At 36.3% G+C, this 13,512-nt stretch overlaps 2 protein-coding genes across 3 annotated transcripts; both read right to left on the bottom strand.

Annotated features, from left to right (window-relative positions):
• Positions 1-102: 102 nt before the first annotated feature.
• On the bottom strand, positions 103-4,695 carry LOC123910614 (tRNA (cytosine(38)-C(5))-methyltransferase 2-like). Of its 2 annotated transcripts, XM_045961773.1 has the most exons (10): positions 4,540-4,695; positions 4,348-4,458; positions 2,942-3,035; positions 2,744-2,862; positions 2,521-2,643; positions 1,816-2,152; positions 1,587-1,681; positions 955-1,017; positions 725-789; positions 103-584 (listed from the first exon to the last, which is right to left on the bottom strand). In XM_045961773.1, the coding sequence occupies exons 1-10, from the start codon at positions 4,591-4,593 to the stop codon at positions 509-511; spliced, it is 1,137 nt and encodes a 378-aa protein (XP_045817729.1). In that variant the 5' UTR covers positions 4,594-4,695; the 3' UTR covers positions 103-508. The 2 variants fall into 2 exon arrangements, with proteins under 2 accessions (XP_045817729.1, XP_045817730.1); XM_045961774.1 differs by lacking the exon at positions 4,540-4,695 and having other exon boundaries at positions 2,744-2,854.
• Positions 4,696-7,878: 3,183 nt separating this feature from the next.
• LOC123910613 (splicing factor 3B subunit 1-like) lies at positions 7,879-13,175 on the bottom strand. Its single transcript, XM_045961772.1, has 2 exons — positions 9,143-13,175; positions 7,879-8,168 (listed from the first exon to the last, which is right to left on the bottom strand). Exon 1 carries the CDS (start codon positions 12,997-12,999, stop codon positions 9,196-9,198), a length of 3,804 nt encoding a protein of 1,267 aa, XP_045817728.1. The 5' UTR covers positions 13,000-13,175; the 3' UTR covers positions 7,879-8,168; positions 9,143-9,195.
• Between the last annotated feature and the right edge of the window lie 337 nt (positions 13,176-13,512).

Genomic DNA, 13,512 nt, shown 5'->3' with positions numbered 1-13,512 from the left:
TGACATTATTCACCATTTCACCCACAACGAGATTAAAATAAAACATGTATTCAAGGTAGTTCAAATAAGGCATGTATATGGTACATGAATTACACAGAAACGTTTCCTATAAGGCCAACACGGCACACCGACTTAATTTTACCAAAAACATACAAAGAGGCGCCTCTTAGTTCCACGAGTAATTAATTTCTGATACATTCAATTGTGCATTATAAATTATACCAGATCCTATCATTTACTCTGCAAAATACTTGACACAAACATTTTAACCCTATTACAAAGTTCAAATTACATTTTTCACACACTCACTCACCTGTTAAACACTATTAAGAAGAATTCTCCCAGAATTCTGCGGTGAAAATATCCGAACTCATGTAATCAGGGTTTGACCGCCATGGTTGAAACAATAACTCATGGCACGGTGTTACATGATCTCACTATCATTGCATGATAGGCACATGAAGAAACTATCTGTTTCTGTTGAATGAATATTGTGATTTCAAAATCACTAAGCTTCAGTGAAAAGATACTGAAGTAAGGGAGCAACAACTGCTATGCTTAAACTGTTCCCTAGCAAAGCATACCTGCATAAGAAAGAAGACTACTACATTAATAAAAATCAGAATGCAATATACTTAGCACTAAGGAATATTTGAAATTACAACAACAAAACCATTCTACATAGCAATGCCAAAGTATTGTTTAAGCCAACAAAATAGCATACCGTTGTTTGAGACTAATGTGTTCTGGAAACTCAAAATCTTCAGGAAAAGAATGTAGGTTTGCAACCTAGTCACAGGATAACATATACCTTCTCAATTAGTAATACTGCTTGAAATCAAAACAATATAATTTTATAGATAGATACATGCATACATATGCAAGCATTATGCACAATAGACACAAACTTACGAGAATGCATGATATCCCTGAGAATAAAGAAAATCCACTCACCTCTCTTGGTGTAAAGTATCTCAGACACTGCTCCTTGAGTGATGTTTTGTCCCTCTTCATTGGCTGCACATTCAATTGAAGTCACTGAGGATAGCAAAGAGTGGGACTAGTTTCATACTTATGAGAATGAGACTCGTTATGAAACAGTTATTAAAAATTTATTTTAAAAAACCCATGAATGTTATTAACCTGTTATTTAACCTTTATTTCCAAATGAAACTGAACCCCATATCTTTGTATTGTCACTGTAGATATACTTTTCATCATAAAAAGACCAACAAAAATAAACTTAAACTACATGCTGATTTGAAAAAGTGAATGAGAAGAAACATATTCAGTTGTAGCATCATAATACTATCATATCTGAATTGATATTGAAAACTGCATATTTTATGAAAAATATGGAAAACCTTTCAAACACCCGATGGATAGTCATTTCGAAGTTTGTATCATTAATTTATCCTTTCAAAGTTGCAACTGAGAATAGCTACCAAACATAAGACATCAGGATGATTATATAGCACGGAATAGCATCTGAGTGCTTCAACAACATAAATGAATTGCACCGGTATGTCAAATGCTAATGCATAAAACCATAGGGCTAATAAAGGCTTCTGTTAAGAATTCCAAACCTGAATAGTAGCCAAAAGGGAGCCAGTTCCCTTCACATATCTGTAATAACTTTTCGTAAAACAGCAGCAACGCTTTGAATCGGGATAGACAACATCTAAGCTCTTTTAAGGAAATGGGGTTCAAAAGAGAATATTACAGAAGCATTATTTTTTTCTTGGGAATAAATAGGGTTAAAGTTGAGCATAATGATTTAAATATGCTTAAAACCAATAAATAGCGCAAGGATACCCATAGCACTTCCCCACCGCTCTAACAAGCTAGGGTGGACGTAATACTTGTCTATAGAGTCATATTCATGATCATGATCTTTTCCTGAACTTCTAGAAGTGTCATTTGATAGACCGGTCGTTGAAGCTTCAGATTCAACATCTGTATCACTGCTAAGATTCTTTAATACGAGAAATTTCTCAATAGATTGACATGACTGCAACACAGTTTGCCTGTCCTCTAGTGATAAATCATCTTCCTTTGCAACTGTATTAAAATGCTCAAATAATGGTCTTGGAGATTGAATCAGTTGGCAGTTCAAAAATTCGTTTACAAATGATGACGGTTTTCTCTTAGCCTGAAAAAATTACAAATATTCAAGGCAAAAATCACAAACTTAATAAGCCAAAAGGTTTACAACTTCAACTAGCAAGAATACTAGTTAAAGATATTAGAATAACTAAATCTATCTACTTTTGCCCTCAATGTGAAATAGGCCGTTATCATCAACACATATTGCAAATCAAGTAATTAGCAATTACTTTTTCCATGACACTAAACTACAATTAAAATCCAGCAGCAAAAAAAACAGGATTACAATGAGAATATCCCAAAGCATATTGTGTGACACCAACTGTTGATGACATAAAGAATACATCCCAAATCTTTGAAACACTCATTTCTACTTCAGAAGAAAATAATATTCTAAAGCTAAAGAATACCCACCAGACAAAAATAACGAGGCCTAGAATATGGGATTCCAAACTGTAAAGGGCTCAGAATGAACTCTTGTGTGATAAAATTTGTTTTTTCCAGTATTTCAATCAGTTTTGCGTGCGTATCAGATGTCTGTGGCCAGAAAGGACACAAAAGAATTAATGAATAGAAGAAACCATTAATGAAACTTATTTAGGTTGTTAGTCAACATATTGAATTGAACAAGACAAACCTCAAATCCAACTACATTTTCCACAAATAACATACTTGGAGGCCGCAATAAGAATGGGATGAGCTCAAGAATCTGAAGAAAAGAAAATGCCCGTGCATCACCAGTGTCCTTCTGGAGACCTAACAGAAGATTATTGAGCAACATTTTGCTTACAGAATTAAGTAAATAAGTTATCATAGAACGAGAAGAAAAATTCACCTTGTCGCGTGTAAGGTTGGCAGGGAGGAGAAAGGAGCCATGCGTCGGCACCATATTTGTCTAGATCGGCAGCAGTTAGACATTGAATATTTCCCTAAGTCAACCAACACAAATAAATCCCAATCAGGTGGATAAAAAATGTCCAAGAGATTGAATTGATGTAGATTATGACATATAATGTGACATAAAATTCTTGGCTGAAATATTTATGGCACGGATGATCGTGGCTAAATATTTGTTAAAGGAAGAATGGGCCGGATCGTGTCATGCTTCTTGGCTGAAAATAAAATTCCTCTTTAATTCACTACTAGCCAATGCAATGGGATAACATAACATGCTACAACAAATAAACATTGGCTTGGATTCAGCCAATTAAGGCTTCCATTACTTTAACCTTTCAGGATTTATGATGCGGATTTTTTTCACCAGGATAAATATTGCAACAAAATAGTGATAAAATGTTACTTGAAAAATGAAACCCCATCTGAAACTACAGAGTTTACAACAAACACAACCAGACTAAATATATGATCAGTTCTCTGAGGCTGACTGAAAGATGAAAACCGCTGTCGAGACACACACCGGTGCGGTTAGTTCAGCAAAATCAAAGTACAAGAATATTGTAATTCCTGTACATTAAAATCTGACATTGTTTGGGCAATATTTAATAAATTGACGTAGTTATCATCGCATAGCCAGACGATCATTGACCGGCAAAAATGGTTTGTTATGTTTTAGAAGAGCTCTTTAAGCTGGCAGCTTATATTAGCTTCAACTTGTTGCTCACTAGCTGAAGTCTCTTGGAATAAGTCTATTGTAAATACAAGACTAGGCTACCAGTACTAGACGCATACTGAGTCAACCTCTCCTTGAGCCCTACTAAGACACGTCCGTTGGGTTGTTTTTATCAACTTCAAGTTTATTAGTAAAACCTAATTTTGCAGAACAGATAGAAATCTAGAAATAAACTTCCAAAAACAGCTTAGAGGGGATTCATATAGAATCGGTGTATACAAAATAACCGAGAAAGTTCAAAATAAGCCAAAAATATCCATCTAGGGCCTATTTGGATTGACTTTGTGCCGCATAAGCACTTGTGTGACTATTTACGAGAGCTTGTGGAAACAACTTATGACAAGCCCGTAAGCTATTTTCAGCTTATATAAATAAGTTCTTCATAATAACTTGTGAAAACAGCTTATACTAGTTTATAAGAAAACAATTTGACTTCACTTTACCTTTTATCATACAAACAGATTATACATAAACAGTTGTATAATAAGCACTTATGCTATAAGTTATTAATTAAGTTATTGTCCAAATAGTGCCAAAATCACAATTCATAAATGCACAAACATTTAAGATCACAATTCTAATAATAAAAAATAAAAAACAAAGAAACAAACCTGGTAAGGACGATGATGAAAGTTATGTTGGTAAACATCATTTGCAATGTTATTGATCTCAAAAGCTTCAATCACTTCAGCGTTTACTTGTGCCTTCATCAACGAGTACCTCTAACAGAACAAAAAACACAATTTCAAATTTCAATTTTGAATTCGCAAATTGTAATAAGATGATTAAATTAGGGTTCTTACCATGCCACCGATTCCACTGTAAAACTCAAGCACTCTCTTCATCTCTTTCGTCATTCCGTTTAATTGCCGCTTCTCAATCCACGTTCTTCTGTTTGTAGAATTTATTTTTTTTTTTTACAAAAGGACTATAATAAAATTTTAAATTCGCAAAAATAAACCAAAGTGAATATTGCTCTTTTTCAAAAATATTAATTAAATATGCCTTCCTTTTTTAATGATTTTTTTAAGTTTTTTGGTGCACCAAAAAGTTATACATAGATGAAAAAATCAATTCAATGAGACATTGAGTCGGTTTAGATTAACTTATTTTTAAACTTATGTGAAACAATTTTTGTAAATAAATAAGTTTTTATATATTATTTTAAATTTATAAATGGAGAAATATTTGTTGAGAGAGGTCGACCTCTTAAATGGAGCTCAGTTACCTCGAGAAGATTAGTCTTTACAGTTGTGCACGAAGGATATCTTTGGTTTACAAAAAAAAACACAATTTTTGTTAGTAAAAATTTATAAATTAGCTTAAAAGTTTAAATATTTACATAAATTATTTTTATAAACATAAAAAAACATACATGAATTCGGTGTATATTTAATGGATCTACCTCCTCTAAAGTCAATTATTCACTTTAAAATGTAAACCGGTAGTATGAAGTTATCACAATCACCACTCTTAATTTTTTACTTTATACATTACCCATTTAAAGAACCCTAATCCATATCCATATTTAATAATTGCTCTTATTAAGTGTTATAAAGTTGACTTAATGATCAAAATAAGAGTCAAGTGAAATGATAAAGATGATATCAGGTCCAGTTTTACCTCGAACAAAAACCAACAAATTAAGATCAATTAGTTTTTTTGATAAAATTGCTCTGATTTACTTCATACATAGTTGTTTATTAAAATTTTGGTTGAAATAAACATCGAATTTTAAATGTGCAAAAATAATCTAAACGGTGTACCATGAACAACTTTTTCCCTAATATTGGATCAACTACCAACACCAAATCTATAGTTACACCTCCCCCACCACAATTTTCCTCCGTGAAGTGCAAAACGGAGGTTTGTCAAGCCGAATAACTCACATCAGAGGTCAAAAGATGTTGGTTCATAGGAAGCACGTTTGTGACTCTAACACAAGTTATCAACAATCAATAGAAGATATTGACAAACAAGGAGAACTTGCCAATTCTACAATTCAAAGTGAACTTCCCAGTTATAAAGAGCATGCAGTTATTGTTATGGACATCGCCTAAAACTGTTAATTTTCTTACTAGTCCTCATTTGTCTAAATTGACACCTCAAACTCGAGGACAAGGTGTATCTGAATTAGAGCGAAACAGACACTCCACTGTACCAGCAGGGAAAGAGGGTGAAATACAACCCACGTACCAACTACAGAGCACCAAAGATAATGCAATCTCATGGAGTCATGGGTCTCAAATACATCAGATTCCTAAGAATAAAATTACAGACGCGCCACAATGCCAAAGCAGAAACCAGATTGAAGTAACTAAATAAGGCCACAAGCTTGACAAACAAACAACAGGTACTGTCAAGTGGCTATAACCAGTCACCATTCCACCTAAATCCCACATCAAAAAGCATAACACACCTCTAGCACAAACCCAATTAAATCAAGAACCAAAAAACCACCACCTGGTATGAATAAACAACCAGTAACTTGGCTTTCCCACCCCAAAAACACAAGTGGACTGCTAGCTGCTACATTCTGCAGAAAAACGCAAATTACCTAGCCAAAAAAGACAAAAACTGTATAAATAACGGCATCTAATCTCCAAACAATGTCATTAACTCATTATAATTCAATTACATGTTCACACAACATGAATCTTAATCTAGATGATAATTAATAAATCGTAACTCAATTACAAGATACTCAAACAACAGGTACTGTCAAGTGGCTATAACCAGTCACCATTCCACCTAAATCCCACATCAAAAAGCATAACACAACTCTAGCACAAACCCAATTAAATCAAGAACCAAAAAACCACCACCTGGTATGAATAAACAACCAGTAACTTGGCTTTCCCACCCCAAAAACACAAGTGGACTGCTAGCTGCTACATTCTGCAGAAAAACGCAGATTACCTAGCTAAAAAAGACAAAAACTGTATAAATAACGGCATCTAATCTTTAAACAATGTCATTAACTCATTATAATTCAATTACATGTTCACACAACATGAATCTTAATCTAGATGATAATTAATAAATCGTAACTCAATTACAAGATACTCTAAAATTTTAATCACTTAATGGGTAAGCACTTCAATATAATAAAGTGCTCCTTGTTAAGGGAAGCCTTTTATTTGGCAATCACCGCCAATATGCTATTTAAACTGTCGGTATATTCATTGCCTTGTCCCTACTTTCACTTGATGGAGCTATGGGATACACTTACTACATACTAAGTGTGTATGGAGTTCAATTGAAAGACCTCTAAGACAACTCCAACAGTGATACAAACACCAAAAAACAACACTGCAATATAATATTGGTTCTCTTGCAAATAAACAAGATAGTTAGTGACAATACGATAAATTTATGCAGGCACCATAATTCTCGATTGTATCTTCTATGTCAACTTCTGCTACTGATTTTGTATAAAGATCATTCAGCTGCCAATGTTTAAATGAAAAAAATACTAAAATTTAGATCACACAGAATATAATAACGGCATGCCTGCTACTGCAGTTGTGACAAGACAATAACATAACTGAAACCAACTTGTTTTGTTTTGCGGTTTTTTGGCCTTGGTTCTTAAACTATACAATAAATAGCGACGCACTATGTTTATCAAAGGTCACCTATTCAGACACTGGTGCATATTGGGAGATATTGAAATCTCAGAATAATGCACTCTACTTAAAACAGAGTAGTGATTATCAAAGCCCACCTATTCAGACACTGGTGCATATTTGGAGATATTGAAATCTCAGAATAATACACTCTACTTAAAACGGAGTAGTGATTAAGACGTCTTTCAATTACAAAGACAAAATAATAGTTGGGAGATAAGATAACAGAAAATATTATTGGTAAATCATCAATATACAGAGAATAAAAAACTACCAGTCTAAAGATTGCCAGCATTTGGTGATCCATTTTCCAACACATTGATTTGAAGAGGTACTTTTGCCTGGCAAACTGGACACATGAATCCAACAGAATCTGATTGTATTTCAGAATTAACAGCAACATGGTTAAACTCTGTTCCACACCATACACACACAGTTGTAACTGATAGTAATAATTCTATGGCAGGAAATGTCAGACATTTCTGGAGTACAAGTAATGCAAAATTATAACGCTTCTTGAACACAAGTGATGTAGAATTAAGTTTCAATTTTATATTCTTTTTATGACAAAGAGGGGCCAGTCCCCATAAAAAAAGAACACAACTAAACCATGCGCATAAAGAAGCTCCCGCCTTATCAGTCAGCATTCACAACATTACATGCAAAAAGAAGGGCAGGAATAAAAAAAATTACTAGACTAACATATCCAAATCAAACTTAGTATAACCATCAGCAACTTGATCAGTCTCACAATGAATATGGTTCACCTGAATCCGACTGTCAACACCAAGGAGATACGGAATCTGCATCACAAGAGAGAAACAAGGTAAGTTCTCACACAACCCTTAATAATGTGTTTCTGTAATGTCAATTTTTTTTTGAAGAGGAGTAATGTCAAATTTTTATTATTTATAAACAAGTAACATCAACATTTAATTTCCTACAATTAGAAGTGTACAAAAGGTTGCACTTATTTAGAATGAAATAATCTCTAAGACTTCATCCATTGAATTTACCTGCTCGGCTAAATCCCCTAATGCATACAGTGCACATGGCAATCAAATTAGTTAGATTCTACAGTTTACATTTTTCATTTTACCAACATAAACTTTGCATTGATAACTATGTGTTAGAGGCAATAAAATATGTTCTAACATACTACTCCGTCCCATAATATAAGCAAAAAAAAAATTTCACACTTATTAAGAAAAGTAAAATATGATAATTTCAAGGTTGACTTTTTGTGTGTTTGTTGAAATAAGTTTCATGGGAAGATGTAAAAACAGTTTTTATTGGTTATTGATTATGGGGAAAAGAAGAGAGAGAGTAAATTAAGTAAAAGTTTATCTTGAAAATGATAAAAATTAGTTTTTTTTGCTTATAATTTGGGACATGAAAAAGTGATTTTTTTTGCTTATAATATGGGACGGAGGGAGTATTTGGATTTATCTTCGCAATATTTCAATTCCAACTTCAATACCTTTTTCTTTGGATCACATCTCTAACACCATGCTATATAATCAAAGTAACAAAAAAGCTTTCATACACAGTTTCCATGGTAATTCAATTTGAGATAATCAAAGTAACAAAAAAGCTTTCATATACAGTTTCCACGGTAATTCAATTTGAGATAATCAAAGTAACAAAAAAGCTATTTCATGCACAGTTTCTATAGTAATTCAATTCAGGCAAACAAAAACAACACATGGCACATTAGAAATTTTTCACACAGAAAAGTGATAGATGCATAAAAGTTAGGCATTCAAAGAGAACTTACCAATCCATTCACAATTGCAAAACAGGGACATTCTCATTTGTCTAAATCAAAATCTAAATAAACATCATCAACTCCGATCTACTGTAAACATTGTTGTGCTCATCCTCTAGAGAAGGGTATGCTGCAACAAGAGCGTCTTGAGCTCCAATATAAAGAGAGTTATAAATCTTCCAATACACCTCCCTCACTTTTCGGGCAGGGTGGAACAGCCCTTGAAGACAGTAATTAAGAACAACAGCAGAACCCAAGGCTACCCGCATCCCTTCAATGGCTTCCATCACAGCATTTATCACATGTGGAGAAGTTTCAAATATATTTGGCCAAACATAGTTCAGCAAATGGACCAGCGCATCCTCGCAACCCAAACCGGCCACTCCCAATGCCATGTGCTTCACAGCAGATGCAGCTGTCTGCCTATGAACCAAATCCCTGTCCATAAGAGCATCCTCAAGCAAAGGAGTCACTGCATAGATGTAGTCCTTGCCCATTTCACCAATATACTCAAAGAGGAAAGAGAGAGACTTGAGCACACCATTTTGCACATTTAGCTCTGGAACACGGTACTCATTCATCAGTGCTGGCAAAACTGTGAAGGGTGAACATGTTTCTGCAACAATAGCAATGGCAACAGTAGTGCATACACGATTCTGCCTCTCCTGCACCTTGAGATTATTCAATAGAGTTGCCAGGACATCCTGTGGTCCGATGGCTTTTGCAATATATCCGAAAGTGTTCACAGTAGCTCTACGAATTCCCTTCTTGTGTGCCTTAAGCATCTCAAGAAGCTCAAAACAGATCCTCATCCATTCTCTGGCAGGTACAAACTCAGCCCCACGATCAGCAATCCTACCCACAAGGTCAATACAGTTCTCCTGGACTTTCTCGTGCCTATTCTTCAATATTGGAGTCAACCTGGGAAGCAAATCCTTAATAGGTGGAGTCATCTTCGTCATACCAATAACATTAACAATAGACTTGAGAGCACCCAAAATTGAACCTAGAACTTCTGGATACTCTTCTCCAAGATACTCATACAAGACAACACCAAGATGACCCATCAACTGTTCCTCATGGCACTGCTTCATGACAACAGCAATCCTCGAAATGAGGTCTGCTGCTTGCTGTCTCACCTTTGCACTCTTATTGTTTAACCTCCACTTGATGGTACCACAAATCTGAGGAAGATATGGTTTTACTCTCTGCCCGAGCGAGTTTACAACTGCACCGAACCCATTAAGCATCACATTAGCATCATCGCTGGTCTGCTCTTGGAAAGCATAAAGAATACCATCAATCAAAAGTTCTTCCAACCGTGCATCTATATCAGATGATCCCAAGTTAGTGACCACCTTCTCAATAGTTTCCATGACCATTCGCCTATAAGGTTCACTCTCATCTTTAAGATCTTCAACAATTCTTCCAACAATATCGGCAACACCGACCTTATTTGCTATCTCAACAGTCGTCTCCACAAGTTGCTTATAGTTTCTTCTATCCAAAGCCATCCTCCTAACCCAGAAGTTTCTGAAAAACTCAGGGAGGATATCAGTTCTAATATACTCAGCTTCCACACCCTCGGTGCTCACACACTGCTTCACCACTTTCAAAACAATTTTCTTCATTTCTTCATCGGGTGACTGAAACTCCCGAATCAGAATAAGCATGACTTCCTTTGTATAATAGCTAGCATATAAGGCTTCCATCAACGGAATGATAAACCCAATTGCCTTCAAAAACGCAGCCAGCACCTTACCACGGTGTTGCCTAATTCCCTTCCACAGTGGTTTCAACACCGAGTCAAAACTTTCAATACCATAAGGGGCAGCCGCCTCAGCAAGTGCAGCCAGAGATAATGCAGTGATCGTCCTCACCTTCTGATTCTCATCATTCAAACCATGCTCTATAATCTCCACAAGAGATCTCAGATGGGGCAACACAGCGCATCCAATTAAAATGGCAATCTGCTGTACAATCTTAATACCAGTGTGTCGAGCTTGCCATGATTTCTTACTCTGACAAACAGCCTTCAGGAAGGGCAATAAAGCCGGAATACCAAGAGCAGACGCAACAACACTAAAAGCTCTAGCAGTGGTATTCCTAACATATTCATCAATGTTATCTATGTCAGGCCTCATGGCAGCAATCATGGTGGCCAAACCAGCCGCTTTACTGAGATTCGATATTATTTCTCTCCCCTCAACACGGGCATAGTAGTCTTCATCAATCAAGAGGGGCTCAATAACAACAAGAATCTTATGCACATAAGGCCGAACCAATTCATCCAATTTATAAAGAACTCTATCAATTACCTTAACCAAAAGATGTCTCTCTTGGTCCTCCAAAGTAGGCTGCATAAGCAATGGCAGAATTCGGTTAAACAAAGGTCCAGCACCGAACTCACGAGCCTTATCAGTTAACTGCCTCAAAGCCGTTTTCCTCTGCGGTGGAGTACCGTTCTTCACTTTAAGCAGAAGCTTCATAATCTTCCTCTCTTTCTGCTCATCTGGAGACAACTCCTCTTCATTTTCTTCATTCAACAAAGCCCCGAAATACTGATAATCTTCAGGTTTCATGAAAGGCAAACCACCAGGAGCTTCCTTAGGAACATCATACTGCTGACCACGATTCTCTTCAGGAATTTGATAAAGCGGAGTCCCCAACGGCGTAGGGGTAGCAAGAAGCTTCCTTGCAGGAGTTCTAATTGGCACATAAGAAGCAGGAGGATCCAAAACCTTATACCCTTCTTGTGGAAACATAGCATCAAGCTCTTCATCGGTCAAAGGACGATTCCTCTCTTCAATATCCCTCTCCCACCTCAACAAATTATACTGCTCAGGTGTAAATGAACCTTGTAAAGCACCAGGAGTAGGAGTAGCCAATTCAACACCACCAACAGGAGTAACACCAGGTGTATAACCAGCAGCAGGAGTTGCACCAGGTAATGGAGTTGCACTCCCCATAGTAGCAGGTGTTTCATCCCATCTTGATCTTTGTCTCTTAGGAGTTGGAGTAGCCATTCCAGGAAGCTTAGGAGTAGCATCCCAAGCAGTTGCACCAGGTGTAGCACCAGGAGTAACACCACCAGGAGTAGCATCAGAATCAACCAACCTCCCCGGCGTCGGAGTCTCATCCCACCTATTCCTCCTCCCTGGAGTAGCATCAATAACTCTCCCCGGAGTTGGTGTAGCATCCCATCTCCCCGGTGTCATCGATTCCGGAGCATCCCAATCAGATGTTTTAGCCTTCTTAGCATTAGCACCACCTTCATCCTGAGATTGATCCCACCTATTCCTCCTCTTCTGCTGATTATTCACCTGTTGAGACTGAGACTGAGACTGATTCTTCTCCGGAGCAGCCTTAGCATTCTCTTCTTCCTCCTTCTTCTTCTTGGCAATCGCCCTCTTCGTTTCATCGAACTCTCTCTTCAACGCTTCATCCCTCATAATTTCAGCATAAGTCCTCACAGATGGATCCGGCGTCTTCTCTCCAGCAGCAAAAGGATCATGTCTATCCGGAGAAAGAATCTGATTCAACCTACGCTTACGATAATCATCTTCACGATCAATTATTCGCCGCGACTGAGGTAAACTCGAATCTCCAGCATCGTTTTCGGCGGAAGGAATTTCTCTCATGATAGATTTAGGACCAGTGTATGAAGGAAGTCGGCGAGAAAACTCGTTATCGGCTTCGAGATTTTCAGCATCTTCGCTCGCCGGAATTGAAGTGAGATATGAAGATCTATCGCTTGCGCCATAGAGATCAGTATCGAAGGTGAGTGCAGTGAGTGAAGCGAGTTCTTGTTCCATCTTCTTTCGGTCTTCTTGCGTTTTCCTAATTTCGTCATCGTTCGACGACATGGTTGTTCTGCTTCCAAAACCCTAGATATGGCGGTTTTCGAGAAGGTGAGTGATTTCACGATTTTGAGAGTGTGAAAAAAGAATTTGTTTATATATGATGCCTAAATATCACATAAACCGACATAGCGATTGGGTTTTTGGGTATGGTCCATTCAATTTAAATGGGCTATAGTCTTATCAAGAGACGTCCCATGATAAAATTATATTATTAAATTGAAAGATATATTTTGATAAAAATTATATATTTTTTTTAAAATGATAAAAATTATATTATTGATTTTCTTTTGAACAGCAAAATATGATTGTATACAAGGAGTATATAATGGTAAATTCTAATATGGATCACTTCATCAAGTGGTCCATGGTGGACCAGTCATGAATAACATTATAATAAATACGAATTTTACAAAATTCATTGTTGGATTGAAAGTTTATATCATATGGATCATTCATAAAAAAATTTAGAAAAATTGAAAATCATTTGATAAATTATTGAGACACATCAAGATTAAC

This window comes from Trifolium pratense, linkage group LG2, assembly GCF_020283565.1.
Source record: "Trifolium pratense cultivar HEN17-A07 linkage group LG2, ARS_RC_1.1, whole genome shotgun sequence".
In the NCBI taxonomy this organism is placed as follows: Eukaryota; Viridiplantae; Streptophyta; class Magnoliopsida; order Fabales; family Fabaceae; genus Trifolium; species Trifolium pratense.
Note: the sequence above shows the minus strand (reverse complement) of the source record. Positions and strands in the feature narration are given on the sequence as shown.

Excerpts from the sequence above, each read along its gene's own strand:
- LOC123910614 (XM_045961773.1), bottom strand. The coding sequence starts at position 4,593 with ATGACGAAAGAGATGAAGAGAGTGCTTGAGTTTTACAGTGGAATCGGT. Across the intron at positions 2,863-2,941 it reads CCAACCTTACACGCGACAAG|GTCTCCAGAAGGACACTGGT; the intron begins GTGAATTTTTCT and ends ATCTTCTGTTAG. Across the intron at positions 790-954 it reads GATACTTTACACCAAGAGAG|GTTGCAAACCTACATTCTTT; the intron begins GTGAGTGGATTT and ends TCCTGTGACTAG.
- LOC123910613 (XM_045961772.1), bottom strand. The coding sequence starts at position 12,999 with ATGTCGTCGAACGATGACGAAATTAGGAAAACGCAAGAAGACCGAAAG.